At 45.9% G+C, this 25,465-nt stretch overlaps 1 protein-coding gene across 1 annotated transcript in view; it reads left to right on the forward strand.

Annotated features, from left to right (window-relative positions):
• LOC144820220 (vitamin D-binding protein-like) overlaps positions 1 to 25,465 on the forward strand; it is a 125,308-nt gene that overhangs the window by 89,254 nt on the left and 10,589 nt on the right. Inside the window, exons 5-7 of the mRNA XM_078677822.1 lie at positions 18,711 to 18,808; positions 22,362 to 22,497; positions 24,899 to 25,101. Coding sequence (XP_078533948.1) covers positions 18,711 to 18,808; positions 22,362 to 22,497; positions 24,899 to 25,101 — 437 coding nt within the window. The remainder of the gene's footprint in view (positions 1 to 18,710; positions 18,809 to 22,361; positions 22,498 to 24,898; positions 25,102 to 25,465) is intronic.

Genomic DNA, 25,465 nt, shown 5'->3' on the forward strand with positions numbered 1-25,465 from the left:
AGGCCCATCTCGTTAATAAACTTGGATTGTAAGCTTTTGGCCTCAATCCTAGCAAGACGCATCCAGAGAGTGCTGCCTTCCTTAATCCACCCCTCACAAGCCGGCTTTCTGAAAAACAGATTGTCAAGTGACAATACCAGAATCCTAGCTCACGTAATCGAAAAGGCTAAGCTCCTCTCCACGCCCACTGCTGCGATAACACTCGACGCAGAAAAGGCGTTTGACAAGGTGGATTGGACATATCTGGAAGCAGTACTACATAAATTCGAGTTGGGTCCTCTCTTTACTAAACTGGTAATGTCGCTATATGCCTGTCCCACTGCTAGAGTGAGGGCTGGTGGAACTTTCTCCTCACCTTTCAAACTGGAACAAGGGACCAGACAGGGATGCCCCTTGTCCCCATCCCTATTCCTCCTGGCAATTGAACCCTTCCTGTACCAAATTCGGGAGAAAGCTGACATCCCGGGAATTCCATTTAATGACTGCATTATCAAACTCACGGCATATGCTGATGATGTTTTAGTCCTAAGTGAACAGGCTGATAGAGCTATACCTGCCTTGCTCTCCACGATCGAGGAGTTCTCTTGTGTGTCCGGGTACTCCCTGAATAAGGACAAAACTGAGGTGAAAATGCTAAACAATATGAGTGATAGAAATATTCTAGGCGATTCTGGGCTTGCCTGGCAACCGAAGAGCTTCAAATACCTGGGCCTGGAGTTTGAGAGAGACCTAATTATGACACTAAAAATCAACGAAGATATACTCTTCAAGAAAGTACACAAGCTCCTGGAAGGGTGGTCTCCGAAATTCTTGTCATGGTGGGGTAGAGCGGAGACATTAAAGATGATGGTCACCCCCTTAATTAATTATATGGCAAGCATGCTCCCTATGACCTTTACAGAGGACTTCCTACAAAAAATAGACACATTATTTAGTAACTTCCTATGGAAGGGGAAGAAACCCAGAATCTCTATGAAAAAACTACAACTCCCAAAACTAAAAGGTGGTCTAGGCTTACCCAACTTCAGAAACTATCAAACCGCTTTCTTGTGTAAACAAGGGGCTTCCTGGTTCACTGAAGGACCTGGCTACACGCCGTTATGGATCAATATAGAGAAAGCTGTCATAGGCAAAGCCCCTCTCGCAGCGGTACTCACCATGGACCTGTCACACCTCACACACTCTAAGTACATCATGCTCAACACCAAAAGAGCACTTCTCAGACTAGACCATACACATAAATCTGGCCTACAGGTAAAGAAGTCGGCTTCCTCATCCCTATGGTGTAACCCACTTATAAAGATCAATGGCTCGTCCCCTTTTTGGAAATATTGGTCAGACAAAGGAATCAACGTGGTCTTGGATCTTTACGATGGGCACATGCCATTGCCTTTCTCAACGATCCAGTCTAAACATTCCCTTCAGCCAATTGACTTCTATGCATTCCTAAAGCTAAAGTCAGTCGTGTCCACGCGCTCGTTCACACTTTCAACACCTTGGTTAAAGTCGACGCTCCCTCACCTACAATCCTCAGGTCACTTTGTATCAAAAGTTTACAAATTGCTCGCGCCGACACTAAGCAAATCACTAAGACGAAACAAACTTAAATGGGAAGCAGAACCTAACAATACCGGAATAGATATTAACTGGGATAGGATCCATGCCTCAGCCCTCACACACAAAGTATCACCAATCCTCTCGCAAACCAAATACATGATACTCAACAGGGTGTTCTGGACCCCCCAAAAATTATTTAAACTTAATCTAAGAGATACCCCCACTTGTTGGAACTGCTCCCTAGCTGATGGTGACCTGCCACACATGCTATTCCAATGTCCTATGTTACACAAATACTGGTCCAACGTCTTTGACTATATTGAGCACATATTCGACATCAAACCGACGAGGGAATTCATTTACTTAATTCTGGGGGCCATTGATCCAATGTTATTAAGAGACCATGATCGCCAACTCCTTGACCTGCTACTCACCCTAGCGTGCAAAGTTGTCCTCTGTCACTGGAAGGCAGCTTCAGAGGTCTCTTTCACTGCTTGGAAGGAGTGGCTATCTTGCATCAGAGGAGTAGATAATCCTGCTCTACACTCTTCCCCTTGGCAAGTTACCAACAAGAAACTCTGGACCTCTCTGGATGCACCTTCCTTCTACTTTGACCCGCCGTAGTATGCCCAGTAATCGCTGGACGCCTAAAACGCCCGACAAGTAGCCATCCGGAGACGAGTCACAAATAGCACGCTGCTACTCTATAATAGTCCAGCACACTACCATATACTACCAGTAAGATCTTGTACTTTATTTGTTGAGCTCCATTGTGGTTTCACAAGCTATATCTTGGAAATAAGATGCATGAGCACGACGGTTATTTGCACACTGTATATTTTGGAAAAACCAACTGTTAATCAAGTCCACACTGAGATCACTACGATGCTGTATTCTATCATTGTATTGCGGAACTGTAATTTTGTTATCATAACCAATTATAATGCATCTACTGTAGCATAATGTCATCTCAAGTATCAATACCATCCTCACGTTTGTCCGTTTATCCGTCAAGTAGGTGTGGTCCTGGATCAAGCTCTGTGTTACTTTACTTTGATTTCTTTGAACTCAGCAATGTAATGACATGATTGTTTGTATTATTGATTCACATTTGCTTTCTTTTTCTTTTCTTTCTTTCTTGTCTAATAAAAACGATTTGAACACAAAAAAAACCAAATCCTACAGAGAGGGCTGTGAATGCCGGGATGAGGACTGTGAGGAACCACAAACCTATATGCATATATGTATATTTTTTTTATTGAAACTTCTGAAGTGTATGAATATTGGGAAGTTGCAAAGGGTATTGGGTGTGGATTAAGTGTTCTCCTTGCCCAAAATTGAGGTTCTACCCTTTTATTACAAATACCTAGAAGGGAAGCGGAGATGCCCATTTCACTCACCCTTTGCCTAATGATTCTTAATGTGTCACAAAGTGCACATTTTGAGTCACAAAGTCATTTTCGACTTCCCAATGTACCTATGATTTATAGTGAGTTTAGGTTTTGTGGTCACAAAACCGGTAATTCCGTGATCACAAACTTTGCTCTGACAACCCTTTGTACATCAAGCCGTACGTTTACACCATGGTGTAATAAGTCAGTACATTTAGGTCAGGCGTTTTATTATAAATTAGGCACTCTATGTTCAATTAATATAATGCACTTTTTAAATGACTGATGTTAACGGGAACAATGTATTTAAAGTGATATCAAGGAGTTTATAAATAAACAACATTAGAATTTCTCCCAGAGCTCTGTTGCATAAATTAGACTCCCTGGGACCATTAACACAATTATTGATTGCATCACTGATCAAAAACAGCATCATCATCATTACCAGGATTCATAGAGCTAGGCTCCTGCAGATCAACGACTCACACTCTAAAATGTGGAGTACTTCAGTACTCTTTCCTTTCCCCCTTCTATTCAGACTCTACCTGGAACCACTTGGTGTGCTGTTCCATGAAAGGTAGATCTGTAGTCTATGCTATGCCACTGTACTCTAGATCACTGCACTCTATGCCAATGCTGCCTACACCACTTTCCCAAAATGAATGCACCCTGCACCACTGCACCTACACCAAATAGTTTACACCACTGCACTTTGCGCTACTATAATCTACAACATTATAATCTATGCCACTGCATGTTACGCCACTGCACCACTGTACTCTATGTCACTGCACTCTATGCCACTCTGTTCTACTCTGGACCACTGTACTCTATGTCACTGATCTCTGCACCACGGATGTATGATATTACAACACGGTTTCTACACCGCGGTACCATTACAACGGGTCAATCACAACGCAAGTCGTTACAACGACTTGCGCTGGAGGCGCTGGATATTGGAATAGTATGATTTACTATTCCAACTCCAGCCTACGTTACAGTAGGAAAGGTGTTGGAATTGTAAATCATGCAATTCCTTAGTACATAGCGCCATCCAGCGCAAGTCGTTGTAACGACTTGCTTGTGATTGACGCGTTGTAATGGTACCGTGGTGTAAAAACCGCATGGTAATGGTTGTCTCCCCTGCACCACTCTACTCTGCACAACTCTGCGACCCTGTACTCCGACACGCTACTCTGCATGACTGCACTCTATGCCTATCAACTCTACTCTGCACCACTTCGCTCTATGTCACTCTACTGCACTCTAGTGGCTGGTAGGAGTTTGAGGCCCCTCTCCACTAATTGCGTCATTGCCTGTCTGCCTGCCGGTTCTTTATTGGATCCCTGTCCAGCTTCCCTCGTGGTTCTCCCTATTGTTGTGCTCTGTTTTGTACCCACTTCTTTAGTTTCCTAATTTGTTTCCTTGTGCAGCCTTGCTTGTTCACATTTTCCTGTTGTGCTTTGTTTGTGACCACTTTCTTTATTTTCTTATTTGTAAGCTTGGCAGCCTCACTCGTTTCATTTTCCGGTTTTTGCCCTGTTTGTGCCCTTGTTCATGCCCTTCTTCCCTGTCGCTGCTGCGCCCACGGCCCCTCCCCTGCCGGATCCTGCTCCCGCCTCCGAGCTGCACTTCCCTCCCTTTCTAATGGTGGCCGCTGCAAGGCGGCGCGCCGCGCCAAATTCAAGCCCGTCTTCACCCATCCACGACCTGACCATGGTCAGTGCGAGGGACCCTCGATCTCTGAGCGTCCACATCTATGAGCCAGCTGCCCTCCTCGCACTCAACCCCGGAAGGAACAACAACTGACGACCCCGAACACTACCCACGGCCAGTTCTCATGCCAACACTGCTGACTTTCCTTCACCACTCCCAACATCCCCACGACCTAAGCACCCATGCCGGATGCCTGCACAACCGATGCCCTGAAGTGCATCCTCCTCAACGTGCACTCCCAACACAGACACGCCGTAGAGATATGGGAGCTCCTAGTCACCCTCTCACTAGGCTTCGCTTTCTTCAGGGAACATGGACCAACATTGCCTCTGCCCCGACATTGCCACCGCCATACCCGGCGGCTACAAAATCCAGAAAAAGGACTACCCCCACCGCCCAGGAGTAGGACTTGCCATCGCGCACAAGAGCTCCCTCTGACTCTCCACCTCCAGCATAAGCGACTCCCTCTCCAGCACCGAACACCTCCACTTCCAGATCCAGACCAGCCCCAGAACCATGCTCCGGGGCACCCTCGCCTACGGACCCCCAGTACCTCACGCCTCCTTCAGCACCACCATTGTCGACCTCATCACACCCCACGCATTCGCCTCCATGGACTACATACTCATCGGAGACCTGAATTTCCACCTCGACAACCGCAGCGACCATGACTCCACCACCCTCTTGGACAACCTCTCCAACCTCAGACTGAAGCAACTCATCACCACCCCCACCCACAAGGCCGGACACATCCTGGACCCCATCTTCACATGAGGGAACAACATCCACTGCAGCCACACCTTGCAGCCCCTCTGGACAGACCACCACTGCGTACACTTCTTCTTCAACACCACCAACTCACACAAGCCTGCCCCTCACCTGCCGTGAAGGAACTGGAGCAAGGTCACAGAGGAGCACCTCCACTCCACCCTCACCCACGACCTCCCCTCCTCCAAGACCAACACCAACTCTGCAGCAAAGGAACTATAGCGATGGATCACCAGCTGCACGCTTGCACCCCTCCGCTACTCCAACTGACAACACCCCCTGAAGACCGCCTGGTTCACCACCGACCTCCAAGAAGCCAGACACTTTGCAGGCATCTTGAGAACTATTGGAGAAACAGCAAATCCACCAAAGACCAAACCACCTACAAGCAAGCTATGACAGTTTACCACCAACTCATAAGAACCATCAAGAGGACCTTCATCCGGAACAAAATCCTCACCAATGCCAGCATATCTTAGGAACCCTTCAGCATCATCCAGCAATTCATCAAAACCCCCTCAGCGAAGCAATGTACATTGCACCTTCCCAGGACCTCTGCAACAAGCACAGCTCCTACTTCCACCAGAAAATCAAGCCCTCTATGACAACTTAAGCGACCAAAATCCAGAAACCACCCCCCCTCTCCAAAAACGACAGCCAGCCCACCATCACCACCTGGACACCGGTCCCCACTGAGGACACCACCGCGACCATGAAGAGCACCAACTCAGGAGACCCCAAGGACCCCTGGCTGCCTCACATCTTCCACAAAGCCACTGCTACCATAGCACCCAAACTACGCAACACTATCAATGCCACCTGCGAATCCGGCACCTTCCCTTAAGACTGGAAGTGGGCAGAGGTCAAGCCCCTCCTCAAGAAACCATCGGCTGACCCAACTGCTACTGGATCATCTCTCTCCTCCCCTTTGCAGCCAAGGTCACTGAGAAATTCGTCAACACCCAGCTGACCACCTTCGTAGAAGAGAACACCATCCTCGACCGTTCCCAGTCTGGATTCTGCAGCAACCACAGCACTGAGACAGCCCTCCTTGCCGCCACCGACTACATCTGTATGCTACTGGACCAGGGCCACATCACAGCCCTCATCCTGTAAGACATCTCCGCAGCCTTCAACACCGTCTCCCACTGCACTCTTGCAGCCATACTTCACGACACTGGCATACGAGATCTGCCCCCGACTGGATCCTTGCTCGTCGGCAGAACCCAAAGGATCAGACTCCATCCCTTCCTCTCCAAACCAACAGAGATTAACTGTAGGATACGCCAAGGATCATCACTTGGCCCACCTCGCCGCCATCATCAGACAAAATGGGCTCAGCATAGAATCATATGCCAACGACACCAGGTCACCCTCTCCCTCACGAAGAACCCTGCAAAGACCAAACTCAGCTTTCAAGAGGGAATGAAAGACATTGCAACCTGGATGAGCAACAGCTGCCTAAAATTCAACTCAGAGAAGACAGAGGTCCTCATCCTTGACCGTCCCTCACAGCTTGGGACAACACCTGGTGGCCCTCCGCCCTCAGAAACCCACCTACGCTGATGGACTATGCCCAAAACCTCAGCTTCATTCTAGGCTCCTACTTCACCATGATTTGCCAGATCAACGCGTAGCCTCCACCTGCTTCAACTCCCCCCGCATCCTCCGCAAGACCTTTAAGTGGATCCCCCCCAAAGCAAGAAAGACTGTCATTCAAAACAAGCAGACTGGACTACTGAAACACCCTCTAGGCTGGAATCAACAAATCCCTACAGCACAAACTCCAGACCATCCAGAACTCCGCAGCCAGACTCATCCTCAGCACCCCACAACATGAGCACATGACCCAACACCTGAGTGACCTCCACTGGCTCGCCTTCGAGAAGAGAGTAACTTTCAAGCTACTCACCCACGCCTACAAATCCCTCCACAACATCGGACCCAAATACCTCAATGAAAGAGTTTTTTTTCATGTACCCAAAAGGAACCTCCGCTTTGCCGACCTCTGCCTAGCAGAGACCTCACTCATCAGCAGAAACAGAGCAGGGGGAATAGCATTCTCCTACGTCGCATCCAAGGCTGGGAATGAACTCTCAGTCACTATCAGACACTCCCCTACCCTGCACACTTTCAGGAAGAGCCTTAAGACCTGGCTTTTTGACTGATCCGAAGCTGCACCCCCGCACCTTGAGACCCTCAAGGGGGAGTAGCACCCTTTAAAAACCCCTGATTGGTTGATTGATTTACATAATCCAATATGATGATTGTACCTACTTAATCATAAAATATCACCCCCATCTGTCATTTAGTTCCTGAAATTGGAAAAACTGGAGTAGTTTCTTTTCCCAAAACTGAATCTGGTAAGAACTTTCAGGCCTTTCTAAATCCCCCTTGGTTGTTAGGTTTCACCTGCGCAACGCATGCTCTGTGCTTGTGAAATCTCTTGTATTTAATATATCTTAAAAGGGGCTATTATCAGTTCCCATCGTCAAACTACTGTGTTCATTCGCTTTTGTGTAGAACTTTTTTTTTTACTTCCCCTGGCTGCATGCATTTGTAATACTTCCTAAAGCTGTTCACAATGTTTAAGCCCCATTCACTGTCAAAATAAGATCTGTTCCCACAGAAAAGGCAGACAGCTTCTTATTGTATGTGCTAGACCTGGTACCATTGGCGTGAGTCTCCCTTCCATTTTTTGCTATTGTCTCCTCTGTTTTTTTAATCTTTTTGCTGGTTTACATGCTTTGGGCACTGTACCACTGCAATTCAGTGCCACAATGCAAGTGCTCCCTATTGTAAATTGTTGTAATGGATTAGTGACTCCATGATTGGCTTGTTTGATTTACTTGTCAGACCCCAGTACAGTGCACCATGTGTGCCCAGGGCCTGTAGATCAAATGCTTCCAGTGGGCTTGCAGCACTGATTGGCCCACCCACAGAAGCAGCTTGTAAAGTGTGTCTCAGGCCTGCCATTGCAGAGCCTATGTGCAGTCTAGTACTGTCATGTCGACGTGATAAGTGCACCCACTTACCAGTCCCTAAACCTTCTCTTTTCTACATGTTAGCCACCCCTGAGGTAGGCCAAAGGGCATGGTGCATTGTAAGTAAAAGGCAGGACATGCCCTGGTGTGTGTGGCATGTCCTGATAGTGAATTACAGCCAACTTCGTTTTTCACTATTGCAAGGCTACCTGTCCCCATAGTCCCGAATGGGCAGTTTGATTATAACATCTTATAATCCTAACTGGCCCAGGGAACATGGTAGAAAAACAAATGTAGTATGCCTGAAGAGAATGTTAAGCTACATCTTTTAAACCTAGGCGATTTTTGCATTCTGTGTTTGAAAGTACCACTTTTAGAAAGTAGGTATTTTCTTACCCATCCAGCCTACCTCAGCTAGGTTGTGTATTGCATGTCTGGTTTGTGAGTGACAGGAGGGCTTGGGCTCCAGCAGTCTGATGAGTCAGGGCTGGGCTGAACAGGACCTTGCTGAATAGAGAGTAGGGGGGGTTGGGGGGCGGAGATTTCCTTTCATTCCCCTGAGCCCTCATGGAATAGAGAGTAGTAGGAGGAGATTTCCTTTCAACTACCTAAGCCAGGTCTGCTTTCAACAATGCTGTCTCCACCTTCTGCCAGGAAGCTGCACCAGTGAGGACAGAACTGGTTTTATCCAGGTACAGACACTCTCTGCCTTCAGAGAACAAATAAATTAGTAGTATAAATATTGGGGCCCAGACCCCAAGACGTTAGATCACTTCTGGGAATTAAGACGAACCTTTGCCAAGGAGAGAAACCAAAGAAGCTGAAGGATTTGACTGCCCCTGTGCTATTGTGCTATTTTCCGGGGTTGGCCTGCAGTGTTTACTTATTTGCCAAGGAAAGAAGAAGGAACTTTTAATGAACTCTCATCATCTTGCAGAAGAATCTCCAAGAGCTTGAAGTGTGCTTGCCTCCTGCAGAAGTCTCAGGGATACAAGACTTCACCACCTGCTCCCCCTAAATTTCCTTTCTGGGAATTCTGTCTGCAGAAGCCTGCGCATTGTTGGGAGCTGGAAGCTCGACGCAACAAGAAGAATGTCGCAGCCGCAGCTGTTGCCGTCGCCTCACCAGAGAAGCGTGTCTCCGTCGCAGCTGTGTGTCATCGCATCACTGGAGAAGTGTGTCGCCACCGCATGGGCCTGTCGCAGGGCCTGTCGCGGCTCAGAAGTTCCCAAGTTCGTCGCATGGCCGTCGGGCATGCACACATCATCTTCATGTCGTCACGCTGCATCAAAGACGTCATCTTGCTGCATTGCACCGGATCGTCGCCATCTTGTTGCCTCGTAACTGGAAGGCAATACAAGATCGATGCATCACCTCCTCTCTGGTAAGGAACAGATGTATCGCCTACTTTGCACAAGCAGTGAGGAACAGATGAATCGCCTCCCCCGAAGCAAGGAATCGACGCACCGCCCTACCTGCGAACCTTTTGTTTATCTTGAGTTATGCATCCAAAGGTACTTTGTGAGAAACATGTTGCATTTACCATCAACTTAGAACTATGCTATTTTTACCATTTAAAGGTCATTTTCCTAATACTGTATTGTGGATTTTTGTTGTTTGGGTCTTGTGTTAAGTTTATATAAAGAATACTTATTTTTATAAAGCCTGTGTGGTTTCCATCTGTATTGTTTTCACTGTATTACTGTATGTGTTTACAAATGCTTTACACACTGCCTCTGAGATAAGCCTACCTGCTCGTGCCAAGCTACCATAGGGTTGAGCAGGGGTTATTTTAGGAGTGTAGCCCCCCTTACCCTGACTAGAAGCAAGGGTCCCTATTTGTACAAAGGTGCAATCCATTGCCAACTAGAGACCCACAGTTCTAACAGTATGCTGGAATTCTTGCTTTTTATTACTTAGTTGTGTAAAGCAGATACTTTAGCCGCAGAACGTTTGTGGCATTTCCTATTCGTGCCTCAGTACCATTCTTTGCACTTTGTAGGCATTATCGGATTGATTTTTTCCACTTAATCCATTTCGTCATTATGATCAAATTCTAAATGTTGTAATAAACATTGCGCGTTAAAAATAAAGTTAATATACAAGAGCAGCCACAGTCTGGGCAGGTAACAGTGGTGGGGCCGGGTAAGGGGGGATTTCGAGGGATGATGCCAAGGAAAAATTAATTCTTTATTTAATTACAAGAGCTATGCTATATTTTACTACTAAACAGGCAGTCACAAGTGCAGTTACCTTGCAGACAACAGGGTCATGATTTGAATGGTGGAGCAGGTGCAGTGGTTTCAGGCCAAAAAGTTGCCCTCTAAACACCTAATATTGCTATATTCTACTACTATACAGACAGTCACAATTGCAGTTACCTTGCAGTTAAAAGGAGCTTGAATTAAATGGTGCAGCAGGTGCAGCGGCCAAAAGTTGTCATAACTCCACTAAACACCAAATATTGCTGTATTGTACTACTAAACTTGCAGTCACAAGTGCAGTTATCTTGCAGGCAACAGGGTCATTATTTGAATAGTGCATCAGGAGCAGTGGCATCAGCACCAAAAGCTCCAGGCACCCCACTAAACACTGATTATTGCTATATTTTACAATTAAACAGACAGTCACAAGTGCAGTTATTTTTCAGGCATTAGGGTCATGATTAGAATCAAGCAACAGGAGCAGTGAGACCGGGCCAAAAAGTTGTCAAAACTTCTCTAAACACCTAATATTGCTATATTTTACTACTAAACAGGAAGTCACAAGTGCAGTTATCTTGCAGGCAACAGGGTCATTATTTGAATGGTGCAGCACGTGCAGTGGGGCGCCATACCAATCCCGCACTGCCACAGGCCCTATTGATAGCTTGATAATAGGGTGGCGAGAGGACACCCCTAGCTAGTATCCTACCAACCAAGATAGCTTCGGTGAGCAGTCCACTATATCTCATAAAGGAGGCAGGTAAGTACAGCGAGGCAGGCCCCAATGCTGAACTTTACCAGTTCCTGGAATAAACATTGGAGGCTATCAAAAGCTTTATGCAAATTGCGCAATAGAGGCCTGGATCCTGGGGCAGAGTCCATTACTCTATAAAGACACTGGATTTTTAGGGAGGTATTCCTGGCTAGAACAAAAACATTTTGGTCCTTGTAGACCACGCAGGGGTGTACCTGCTTGAGGCAATAGGACAACATTTTATTGAGGATTTTAAATTCCATATTAAATATGGCTTTAGGGCAATAGGAGGCCAGGTCTGTGAGGTCTCCAGGCTTTAATATTAGACCAGTGAAGCCTCTCAGAATATGGTCAGCATAGTCTCAGTGTACAAGGCCGGTTAGTATAGCTTGGTCAGGATAGAGTCCCAAGAGGTGCGCATGTCTTGTAGAATTTGTCAGTGAAGCCGTCCATATCAGGAGATTTCCCAGTCACTAGGCTTGCAATTGCCATCCACACATCTTGAACCATGATAGGGGAATCAGGGTCCTCCTGTAATGCTGTGGGCATTCAAGGGAGCTGGGAGGTGTCCACAAACTCTCATATAGCATCCTGCGGAGTGTCCACTGTGAGGACTATATAAACTCTTGTAAGAGGCTACAAAGGTGCCAAGGATTACGTGTTGCTACTGCAGAAGAGTGCCCTCCAGTATGCAGATGGAGGCGACCAGGGATTGTTGGGATTCCCTATTGGTTAGTCATGCCAAAAGGTAGGCTGATCTGTATCCTTCAGAGTGTGAGTGGGCAGTAGAAGAGGTGTAATCTAGGCAGCGTAAGTCCTCTGTCAGTCTGGCGTCCTCATCCTATTGTTGGGCAACCAAAGGCTGAAGAGAGGGATCTTCAAAGCAAAGACTGGTCTTTCCAGGTTGATGTAGGTGCCTTCCGGGAAATTGATAGCCCGAAGCGTCAATTTGCACTCCCCTTAGGTAGTGCGGATCGAGAGGCCCCTAATTACAACATTAAAGGCCTCCCATTCGACCAGGGGTTAGGAGGCCAAGCACTTGAGGTGCTCAAAATATTCAAGAGCGTTATCGGAGATGGCAAAGATCGGGTCTTCGAAGGGCCACCAAATAGGGATGGGGCAGGGGCACTAACACAATGTATGACCATCAATAGGGGGCTGTGGTACAAAATTTGCCTTCCAAGGTAGTCTCTTATGGAGCTGGAAGGCATGGTGTAGAGGATTATACTATTCTATCAAGGTGAACATAGACATTATGAACTGGGAAATAGTGGGAGTAGAGCCTGATCCCCAGATTGTGGTGCAGTCACATGTCTTCCAAGGAACAATGGTGTAGCCATACATTGGGCTCCTGTCGTTGGCCTAAGCTGGGGAGCTACAGAGGGCGGAGGGGAGCAGTCTAGGGATGGGTACAGTTAAAGTCCATTCCCAGCAGCTATGGTATGTGCATCCATTTAGCAAGGTTGGCCGAGAGACAGTGGAGAAACTTTATTTAGGTGGAGTTGGGTGCATAAAAGCTAATTATAAGGAGAGGGGAGCAATCAAGTTTAACCTCCAGGAGGACAAACCTACCCTCTGGGTATAGTTCTTGGGATAGTAATCTAAGGGAATGACTGACCTCACCCATATCAGTGTACCCCTAGTGTAGGCAGTGCAATTTGTGGCAATAATCTGACCCCCTTCTGGAGTCTAGTCTCCTCCACCTGTATGATGTGGGATTTATTTTTGAAGCAAGATAGCACTTGGCAGGCATCTGCATACCTCGAATATTTCAGGAGATGTTGTTGAAAGTCTGGGTTCTTGGCATCCCACCCAAACTGTTACCCACTCCTGTTCCTATAGGGAGGTACGTCTGTGTGATTCCGGAATGAATAGAGTATGGAAGGAGAGGAAGCACTGGTGAGGATGGAAAACGAGCTCCTGGAGGAAGGGATATAAGACAATAATACTGTGGGCAGAAGGTGCAGTGCCAAATGTCCAAACTTTGTGAACAATCGTCCTAGGGGGAGTCTGAGGCACATCGGGGATTATTATGGCTGTGGTACCAGTTGAGGCTCCAAAGTCAGAGGAAAACATCTGGAACAATTAAAGAGTATTTGGATATGAGATGGCCAGGATGAGCCAGTGGTGCTTAAGGTGAATCTGTGGTCCACCCAGTTATCATAGGGGCCACAGAACAAGGCTAAGGTCACCGGCCTTCTGGGGAGTCACTATTGGGGGTGAGTGAAGATCATGACGTGGGGTTGTGATGGAGTCTTTGATATCTGATCTGACAAATTGAAGCTAGAGAAGCCCCCGGACGGGTCCCAGAACGTGGCTACCATGTCTAGCGCCAAGCAGCATTTACTTTGGACCTGTTCCTGGGACAGGGCTGCCAAAATGGAGGAGAATTTGCACGATCTTCTATGGGCTTGGAGTTGTCATCCACCGTGCCCCCAAGAGGACGTTCTATAAGGCGTCCCCGGGTGTGCAAAGCGACCTCTTAGTTCATCTGAGTTCCAGGTCTCAGAGAGGTCCGAGAAGGAGTGAGTTTAGCTGGAGACCATATTTGATTCCAATCTCTCAGAGTTTACGTTTGACCCCCAGGAAGGAGGCCCTTTACTGTTTGCAGCCATCGTGTAGTTTGTAAAGATGAGGATACAAGGGCTATTTTGCAAGAGCAAAGCACAGGAGATGGCATCCCAGTCCTCGAAGGATTTTGCCAATAATTTGCCCAGGGCTGGCCCTGTGTAGGGCACCTGGCCAGCACAGGATGAGCCTTTTTCGGTAGAAAAGAACGGGTTGAGGTCCTGGAGGGCCAGGAGTTCTCTAAACCAAGTCTCTGGGTGGTCCACCATGTTGAGACCTTCTCTGCCCTCTGGAAGGACCAACACACCGATATTGATGTTCTGGGCCTGGCCTTTGGAATCCTCTTGCTATCCTCTAGTAAGTGCACTCTTTCAGGTAGATCCCAGAGTTGCTTCTGGAGGTCCATGGTATGGGGCTGGAGTACAGCCAACGACTTCTCAGGTTGGGTGACTAATTCTGCAGGTTTTCTGTGGTCTTCCTTTTGGAGATTTTATGTCCTCCGCCCATTGCATCGACCTAAACCTCTAGCTCTCGATTGCCTGAAGGATAGCATCAAGCTTGTCAGGGACTTGCAATGGGTTGCCGGAGTGAGTGGCAGCCATGGTAAGAGAAGGCATGTGGGTGCTCAGTTTAGGAAGGTCTAGAGTGTCCCATCACTGAGACCGGTGGGGGGCAGGGGAGTCTGTGGTCCGCCAGTTGGGCAGGCTTGCTGACCCACCAACACATAGGGACCTCGAAAGGATCAGGGCAGCACGAGCAACCTGGTCCTATGGTGTGTTCTGCCCATTGTTGATGGATGCCCCGGCTGCATTCAGAGGAGATGCGTGGAATCTCCCTGTGCATGCTCCCAAAGAGTGGTCGAGGAGGAACCGTGCAGCGCCCCTGTGGTGCCATCCCACACCTTCCTTCCTTGCCGAAGATGTGCCATGGGGAGCAACAAATCGATGTCCAGTGGGACCTCCAGGGGCAAGGCAATGGATACGAGTGCCCTTAGGACCCAAAGAAAGTGACCTCAGCATCCCTTGGGAAGCAGCAGTATTTTTTCACCTCAGGACGGTGGGGGGCTCCTTTCAGGAGTTGTCCAGCAAATGGATACCTACCAGACAATGCTATAGCTTTTCCACATCATTTGGACGCACATCACTAATAGTGGTGAGGGCGGTATTTTGGGAGTCTAAAACTGAGCAAATGGATGCGTTTTGAATGACTGTGTATGGGAGTGTTTATGAGTAAGGAGAGGACCTTCTAGTGAACTGTAATACACCAAATGCGATTAATGAACTGATAGATGCAATAGGAAGGAGGGTTGAGTTCACCATGATGTGTCTGTGAGAGGACTGTAGAATATGTTTGAAGATATGGTTTCACTAGGGGTGTTGTTTGAACCCAAAGGGAATTTTATCACATATATGTCTTTGTATGTACCCCTTTCTATTATATTACGCATATCTTTAGTTCTCCAAGGAAGGAGGTTACGATCCTTATACATTTTTTGTCCTGAAGAAGGTGGGATTAATAATTCACTACCACCAAAACGCATCAACGCTTAAATGCTACTGAATCCAACCACGAAAAATTACTGTAATGAATTAAAGTGTATATTAACCAGGATATGAACTCGATGTGAACAGTTGGATCAGGTCTTGTAACACCACTCTTAAGACTGTGCAATAGTGTCTCCCCGTTAGCTCCAAATGGTTCCCCTTCCTTATATCCTACTGTTTGGTTCCTTCTGATGTGAGGTTTTACAAAAAGAAACTTATGCACTGTTTTTATTGATTAAGAGGTTGCTATAACCTGCATCGTTTGTTTGTTTTTAACACATTTTGTATGTATTGCACTGTATATGAATTGCATAATACTGAATGTTTTTAGATGTAAATCATGATGTTTTTAGTATGCAATTTTTCTTTATGCTGATAAAGCCTCTGACGTTACATTTCGAATTTGGTAGTATTTTACCTTTATGTAACAGGTCCTGATTTATGTGCACCCTTTGTTTGAGGGATTTATGAGTTTGAGTCAGTTTTGAACGAGTGTGTCTTGAGCTTGTTTGCCCTAAGGGACATTTTTTACCTCTACTGTTCAGTAGTGCTCTGGTCCCTTTGGTTGGTAGGGCCACCTCTCTTCTGTAACCGTGATTGTGGATGCCTCCAGTGCTCTGTTGGGAAGGCTATTCGGTCACACTCCTGAGAATGGTTGCCCACCGTTCTACCAACAGAGCGCCCCAAGGCCTCCCCTCCCTCAGTCAATCAAAGTAACCTGGCAGTCCCTGGTCCTCACCCGCCGCCACGGGTCCAGGCACTGCCAGCAATGTGTGGTCTCTGTGAGTTGCTGCATTATTCACAGCCGTAGCTCCAGCACGGGGTCTCAGACATGCAACAGAGGCCGCATAGGCCACGCCACAGAGTGCAGCAATACGCTGGTTTCCCCCCTGCAACCAGATCAGGCTTTGCAGGTCCCTTAGGTGCTTCTTTTCATCCTCCGGCCAGGAATTGCATGCTGGTTATGTAGTAGAGCTGATTATTGGTGGATGGAGTAACTACCAGCCATGACCACTCAGTTTAGCCGTACATCATGCTGGCTTCCCAAGCCACACAGCCCCAGCTCATCTAGAGTTCTTGATGTGAACAGTGGGGCATTGGTACAAGAAAATGACATAGTTTATTTCAAAACAAATTGACAAATATATATATATATGGGGCCGGGGGCAGTGTGGAAGCTGGCTCTGTTTAGAATGGTTCAAGCCCCGTCCTACCTATCACATGGGGATACTTCTTGCACCCACGCCATCTCCTAGAGGCCATTCACTTCGCAGTGTGCGCTGTACACAAGGAAAGTGCTCGGGTGTGGACTCTGATTACATTACCGGCGCGCGTCGCCTCCTCGTGTCCACATCCATCATTCGAAGTATCTCCGATACTAATGGGGATTTATGGGGTCGGGGAGGTCGCAGCGGTGCAGCCGATCTGACCTGTCCCAGCTTTCTCTAAGGCTTTCTCGCCATCAGCCCCTTATCTACACTAATCAGTCTTCTGAATTCGCCTGCCTCGCGCTTGCTCTTCCTAGCCGCTTCCAGTCTCCTTTTCACTTCTGTCCCTCCCTTTCCCTACTTCCCTTCCCATCACTCTGACTCCGCGAAGTGGCACCCTCGGGGGTCGCCAGCCGGCAGCATCACCCGGTCTCCCCCTCGGCACGGGAGACCGGGCGGGCACATCTTTGGCTTCCGACCGGCTGGGCCACACAGTACTTTCCCGCACTCACCGGTACGAAGGAGGCACTCCTCAGGTGCGGCGGGGCTCTTCTCCTGTGGCTCGCCTTCTCCTCTCCGCCGGCACCTGTGGGGCTCTCCCAACACCATGGGGGCCCGCTGCGGTACGGGCTGCGTCTCCTCTTTTCCCGGGGCTCTCTCAGCACACGGGAGCCCCGCACCAGCCGGCAGCATCACCCGGTCTCCCCCTCGGCACGGGAGACCGGGTGGGCACATCGAAGGCTTCCCCCAGGCAGGGGGAAGCGGAAACCACGTCCTCCCGGCCCCGCCCACAACCAGGCGGCAGCCATCTTCAGGCGGCTAGGGCCGCGGCGGTGATCTCGGGGGTAAAACGAGGGGTGGGCACCCTCGAGATTAAAATAAAGACATTAAAATAAAAGAGAGAAGCCCCCCAAGCCCCCCCCCCCCAATTTTTTTTCCCGAAAAATTGCGGGGTGCGCGCACGGTGCGCGCTTACAGATATATAATTTTTTTCTCTTTTAATTTTCTCAGGAACCACTGGAGGGATTTACACTATTTAACCAAAAGCGTGATCTGCGTACCAGACTCTACCATTTTGACAAGTTTGGTGTAATTCCGTTCAGCGGTTCAAGCTGTAGCCGTGTCTAAAGGTCCTATGGATATTAACATGGGGAAAACACGTTTTGGGACCCCCCTTTTTTCTCAGCCCCCACTTGACTAATCCCCCCAAAACTTTCAGGGAAGGAGAGGAGCGGAGCGGGCCATCTTCTTTGAGAAAGTTGCGAAGATTCATCAACCGGCGCCAAAGTTATTCCCAATAGAACGTTGCGGATTTCCTATGGAAACTAGGTCCTAACTATATATACCTACTGTCAGTAGGTAATATATATATATATATATATATCTATATATATATGGACTTTTCTTACATTTCAAATTTCATTATTTGTGCCTGCAACAAGATATCCCTGGTAGTCTTACATAAGGTAAAGTTACAAAGGCATGCTTTATTTTTTTTCCTGCGCTTTAGATGCAGGGCTTGTAGATCCTTTTGTGGGGCCAGAAGAGAGGATGTGGCCTAAAGGCTAGGGTGGTCAACCTCGAATCTGGGGAATCAGGTTCAAGTCTCGGCAACAACGCTCAACATCCTGTGATTCTTGGCAAATTACTTAATCTCTCTGTGACTAACCCAAAAAAATGTATGTGTCCTTATAGAAAGCAACTGGTGCTCTTATAAAGCGCTCCAATACCTTTGGGTCAAGTTAGCCCTATATAAAACTATGGGAAAAAAGGTAATTACCGTTATACAGTGGCCTTGAGTAACACGATGCGGGGGCTAAACACAGGCCCCTGTGGTGCAAGGGTCCCCCCACCTCTTCGAGGGGGGCACCACTCAGTCCAAGGTCAGTGAATATATTGAAGACTTGGGATCCCTCATAATGTTTTTCCATTTTCTTTGTTATATACTCTTTCAAACTTTCAGCATTTCTTTTCTATTCATTTAACATAGCTCAATATGGTTATTCGTTTGAACAGGAAAAACAAACAGGAAAAGTGATTGCAAACATCATTACAGAAGCAAACAAAATCTGCAAGGAATACAAAGAAGCCGGGTCATGGAAGACAAGACTCTGGTAATATGCTATACTCTTAAATATTTTAATCCCAGAACAGTTAGCAAATCAGGATATGTAGTTGGTTTAGATACTGTAACTGGCATTTAACTGAAAATAAAAGGTGTGTTTGTTGATATTACCAAAAAGTGCTAAAGAGTGCAGCAATTTGCAAACTAGCTGCCTCTGGTGCAGTGTTTAAACATGTGGATGTGATTGTTTGGTCGAGCATGCTTATTTGAGAAAGGTGAATTTTGGGTGAAATTGTGAAGGTGGTCTTTAGTTCAGATTGGTGGGTGGAAGGTGCTGTTGGCCGTTGTATGATTACCAGTTGTGGCGTATCGGCGGCCTGGGGAGTGCATGCAGAGACATCTTAAGGATTTTTGGAGGTCCTGGGCCGAACCTATTTTGGGATCCCTGTACAGAACAGATTTGAATTTATGATCCAGTTCCAGCTCTTTCATGCCCTCTTTGGCCAGGTCACTGACAGCGCAAAGGCACATTGGTCCAAATTCTAAATGTGTTTAGATCTGATATTTAGCAGTAGTGATGTGCGTTTTTAATATTGTAACACAGCAGCAGCTCTCTAATATTGCAAATAATCTCTGTGAACCCTCCCATTTGTCCAATGTGAGTTCTGTTTTGTTCTAAAATATATTTTTTTCTATGAATGTTGCATGAAACATAATCACAAACATTTTCTGCAAAATGTCTGAACCCCACACATCAGCCACTTTGAAAATAAATTAAAGGAAAACGGCATTTAAAACAATTTATTGAAGAACTTTTCAAAGTCATCGGGAAGACTGTCTGCAGAACAGAGCTGGCTCTAATAGCAGCCACGGCTCGTGCAGGGCGTTACACCGGACGGTGACGTCAGGCAAAGGAGGGGCAGGGTGGGGGGTTGTAAAATGCGGGATAAAGTCGATGTCAGGTAAGTACCTCAATGCATCTCAATGCACTCACGCAAATACATATTGACAAATACACACACTGATGAATGCATGCACTGAGGAATAAGAAGTGGCGGCTAAAACGGGGGTGCTGGGGCGGGGGTTTAAAAATCTTTTTAAAAAGCCCCTATCTGTGAACCAGTGCCTCCTCTCCTCCGTTCTCTTCTCTTTCTGTCTCACAGCAGCACTGAAGCACACATGTTTCCAGACTCCCCTAAGTCAATCACGATGCTGCCTGGACAGGTTTCCATGTACAATAATATGATTTGTGACAAGGTCTAAAGGACACGTACCCCGCCCCCCCCCCCCCCCCCCCCGAATCCCCTTATTCCACTCTTTATTCACACAAGCACCTTCTCCGAGCACTCATCTTCATCCCTTTATCCATTTGTGGAGCTAAGACTTTTCAATACTATGTGTAAAAAGAATGTTATTGGAGACTGACTTATAAGTGCTCTACCAAAACTTTCAGAAATGCAATTATGTGTATGTGTCCTAATCTTCTATTTTTCAAATCTTGTCTGCTGCCCTAACCTCATAACTGTAGATTGAATCTACGAGATTGTTCTTCTTTTCCATATAATGGTAGGAGATATTTTTATATATTCAGTTCTCCTGTACCTTTTGTTGCTTTTTCTGATTGGACCATTGATTGTCTGTATCATGCCACTGGCATGACAACAGTGTTGTAAGTGGTCTGAGCAGCCTATTTGTCCACTTAGGTTATGCCTGGGACTGTTCTCCACATGGCTTTGTAAGACAGCAAGGTGGAGAAATGCTAGGTGCGCATGTGTGTTTGGCCGGCCCAAGACGGCTGGCCAAACTGCCATGCGCAGTTATGGTGTACCAACCACTCCTCCTCCCGGAGAACCTTGCTCCGCCTGCCCTAACCTGGCCCCGTAGCCCAAACTAAAAATAAAATGATAATAACACTGTGTTGTTATCATTTTATTTGTCCTTTGAAACATCATGATGGGGAATGTTCTCAAGGGAATGTGATCATTTGATTGGCAACTGGAGCATGGGATGGAGATGATGGCTGGGGTGATTCCCCTATACCCTGAATCTTATTAAACCTTCATTTCACTACTTCACACACCTGTAACTCTCACATCAAGTGAGCAAAGTGCAAGTGGGTAATTAGGTAAGGCTCAGAATGTGGGGGGGTATTATCAAATTTTCTGATCCAATATGTGTAATACAATTGTTTAATGACACTGTTAAGACTGCAGGCACATGAGTGTGGAAACTCACAAAGATCAGAGAGTGGTTATGGTACAGTCAGTTTGCTAATTGCAATGTTTTTTCTGCTTTGTGGGTGTGTGTTTGCATTAAAATGTCCCTCCCTACACCAACCCTCCAGTATTCCCTATCTTATGGTCACTCCCCTTCGTTCCTCCCACACTTACTACAAATCGAATTCTGTGTCTATGGCGATCTTTACCACCTTGGCAGAGATCTCAACACAGGAAACAGAGGAGAATTGGAGGTCTTCGGCTGTCAGTTTGTGAATAGCATCTTGAAGTGCGTAAATTGTACTACTGTAGTGCACTTTTATGTCCTAAAATTGTTTGTGATGTTGTGAGTTCTCAATAGGGTCCACTGCAGTTCTTCTCTATGTTAGCCTAACTGTTGGGTGTAGGCCGCATTTGCTTTGCACACGTTTGTTTTTGCCACATTATTATTTTAGAAATAGGCTGCACATGTTTTTTGTTATTAAGCTGTTCTGCTGGGATTCAATCTGAACATTAGGTACAAGGTTGAACAACACTGTGCCCTGCTTTTATTCTGTCATCGGACAATAACACACCTAACACATAGACATAACACAGAGATCCAGCTGCTGGTTTTCAGAATGACACTTCTTATCTTATAACCCAAGACTTGCCATTTTGAAAATAGAGAGGAGACTTTCTTGCAGAGGAAAGACCCGTCACTAGCGTACCAGCCTTGCACAATCTGAGATGCAGACCAGCTAACAGCAAATGCCAGGTTTGGGGCCTTGCTTTAATTCCGGAGATATGTGAAATATCATTGTGCTCACGTAGTGAGGTTAGGTTTAGGCAAATATATAATTTGCAATGGTAGGGTTTTTAATTGTGTACAGTCTACTGATAATGCTAATTACTCTGCTTAGTTACATATGTTTCCTAATTTCAGCACAGTTAGTACATGATAGAGTATATTAGTTTCAATAAATATAGTAAACTTTTCTTGTGTCTATTGGTTGTTTATTATGGACATGTATGAACGAGGGAACAAAAAGTGAAGACCTGTTACAGCGGTTCCCTGAGCAGACTAGAGTGTTTTGTTCTTGGGTGCCAATACTTACCTGTTACTCTGAGATGGTTAAGAGGGCTGGTAAGGCACTATGAGATTGTCAGGATTAGTGGCCCATAGGTGCTGATGTGGTATGGTGACTCTGTCCCTACATACTGATGTTCTGTGATGCAAGGCATAGTTCTGTTTGCAAAACAGAATCCCTGCAACAGTGAATAGGCCCTGATGGAGCGAGACCCAGAAGAGGAACTACCAGGACCTACAGCTGTCGCCGAGAGGGTTGGAGGCAACTCACATTTTGTAAGTCCTAAAATAACATTTGCGTTTACTTTCTTCTGTAGGGCGATCATAATTTTTGCATCGTTTCATCCTAAAAGTGTAATCGGGACAGCACTGGAGTTTGCTGCAACCTATGAAAAGACTGCAGTAAAGTGTTGTGAATTAAGTGAATTGACCTCTGATTGTTTTCTAGATGAGGTACTAATTTATATTAACCTTTCTGTGGTTCTTTTTTTAATAGATCATAAAGTCTTAGCATGTATAAATTAAAACTCAAACTGCACTAATACCAAAAACTTGAGACTAGTAACACTACAAAGTTCCATATATGTTTTTCAATATACCCATTATTGTTAAACCCAAATTTAGATTTTTTTGTAACAAGCAAACTCAACAGAAAAATGGTTACTAGGCATTTTACATCAATTGTGAACATTAAATCATCAGAAAAGGCACTGGATTTTCATTCAAGGTAGTAGCACATGTGATTATTCCATAAGTATAAAATACAGAATAAAAGGGCAAACACTTTTATAGTGCTAACAGTAACCAGGACCAGGTGGAACCTGGTTATCAGCAAAATAAAAGTGAAAATATGATTCACACACCAAAGACTATGGCCAACGTTGCATACATTGGTGCTCTCAAGGACATCTCACTCTACTAGCAAATGCTAGGCAGAAGAAAATTGAAGAGTTGTAGCCATGGCAACTATCCCCCAGGAGGAGGAGGAGGGCTGATAGGCTGTATCCATATTTGTGAGAGACCCACATATCCTCAGCTTATCGTCTTTATATTGATCACATTCTGTCCATCTTGGTTTTTAATTGGAAAGAGCGGCACCTTAGCATCATGATGTTCATTGTTACCCAATATGTATTGTTACTCAATGTTCACAATTGCTGTAAAATGTCTAATAACCACATTTCTGTGTAGTTTGCTTATTACAAAAATGTAATTAGGGTTTACTAATATTGGATGAATTGAAAATCCAATGAGGAATTATGTGGTGTTACTGAAACTAAATGGGAATATATACCTCCATAAGGTGTTCCAAATAAGTGGCACTCATTTTATTGACTGTAGAAGGATGAAATGCTGAGTAGAGCCACCAGGATTTTGAACCTGTGATCATGAGGTCAAACACAGCCCCGGGCAGTGGGTGCATTTGTCCACTAATCCGCCATCAGCAACACGAGCAATTTACTGCAGCTTTCAAAGCTTCAAGCTGTTTTGTGCTACTGTGCCACTGTTTACCATCACCACGCCAATTGATATTTACTAAAATGCTTCTGATGGAAATTTAAACGGGTATTGATTGAATGTCCTGTTAAGCTACCTGGGCTTCCATATCATATTCTCCACTGACAAGCATTATGCTAGTTCCATAACAAGATATTTTTCGGCCACAGAAGACTTTCCAGAGGCTGTGGGTCAGATTAATCCTATCAACGTCAAACTAGTGCTAGCAAAGACCAGGGGGGGACAAAAAAGAGGTACGTAGAATACTTGAATTGAGCGACTGGTAAATACACAGGCCACATTCCAGTTCACTTTTTGTCCTACTATTCCACTCTAGGCAGAGACCAGCCATATGCAATTCATACTTGGTCCTGATTCAGTAGGAACAGTCCAGCCTGAACTGCTATACTAGGTCCCCTCCAAACTGGTACCCAAACAACTCCAGACTGGTTTCAGCCCACTTTGGCCTCATTTGTAAGGTGTAGGTTGAAATCTATGGCACCATGAAAAAGGCACCCACGTTTGGGCATAGGTGTTACATTTAGTGCATCTCCCTTAGAATAAAATACAGTAGCATGACTGTGGCTGGATTGCATAAGGTTGTTTTGTGGCTGCCTATTGGAGTAGAACAAAGTCTGATGTGTGCGCGCGCACACACACACAGACACACAAACACACTCGTCTTGGGTCCCTGAAACACTGACTCCTCCTTTCTCCACAGAAAGCAACTGTCTCAACCCTCTCTCACTCACATATAAAATCACAGGCAAAAATGATGAGCAAGCAAAAAAAAACAATTACATGTTGATGTGGTGCAGACATTTTGTAAGTAGAAGGGGCAACACAAACCTTGATTCAATCCACACATCTGTCAGATGCTGCAGTGTATGGTAATGCTTACAATGACCCCCTCTTTAAGTAGTTGAGGCAGATAGAATACACAGAAACCTTGAGACCACCAGGTGATGCTTAGTCATCCTACACAGACACCACAGGTATTACAGGTATGGATCACAGACATTCCAGCTTCCAGACCACTGCCCCCAGGGAATAAATGTAAGATCATCTATATCCCACCCTGCGTACATATTAAAATCAAAGAACATTCATACTGTACCCAAACAAGCGGTCCGAATGACTGGCTACCTTAAATTCAAAGATAAAATATAAAGTTTGGGGTTGCATTCAGTGCCACCTGCAGAAACATTCGACGAGTTGTAATTGTGTTTATTGGGATTGTAGAGAGCATTAATTCTTGTCTTTTGCACTAATCACCATAATCACATAGAAAACTCTTTGAACTTTATGTTTTTACGGTATTAAGACATCTTTTCGTCATATTCTCTGTGTTCTGCAGTCTGAAGTTCTTCTGAACTTGTTTTGTTCGAAGTCAAGAACTGCTGCTCATGGGGATTGCTGTCTGCAGGATGGGTCTGATAGAGCAAGATGTCTGAATCAGATTGCAATGCAAGAATCTAAGGATATCCCAGAGAAAATACAGCTGAGAACCGAGAAGCTGTGTGAAGTTTACAACCAGCACAATGCACGTCTGCTTATTTGGTAAGATCTCAAAAGGTTTGAGTGGTATAGTAGCTGTCATTAACATACAGGTCCAGATTTACAAATGCTTTGTGTAGGGTTTGCATTACTTTTCTAACCCACAACGGATGCAAACCGTTTAGGTGGGAGTTATTATCCAACACAAATAGTGATTTGCATTGGATAGTAACCCAAAGTAGTGCAAAGTTGCCCAATGCTCTGCCTTGTGTTACGTTACGTCAAGGGTGGATTCCAAGGGTGGTGAATGGACTCTCCCTTGTAACTACCCATGGATTTTGATGCAGCTCCCTATCTAAAAAGAACGGTAGACAGGGATTTGCGCCAAAATCTTACTTCTCCAAGAGGCAGGAGCAATGTGGGTTTT

The sequence above is a fragment of the Lissotriton helveticus genome, chromosome 2_1 (genome assembly GCF_964261635.1).
Source record: "Lissotriton helveticus chromosome 2_1, aLisHel1.1, whole genome shotgun sequence".
NCBI lineage: Eukaryota > Metazoa > Chordata > Amphibia > Caudata > Salamandridae > Lissotriton > Lissotriton helveticus.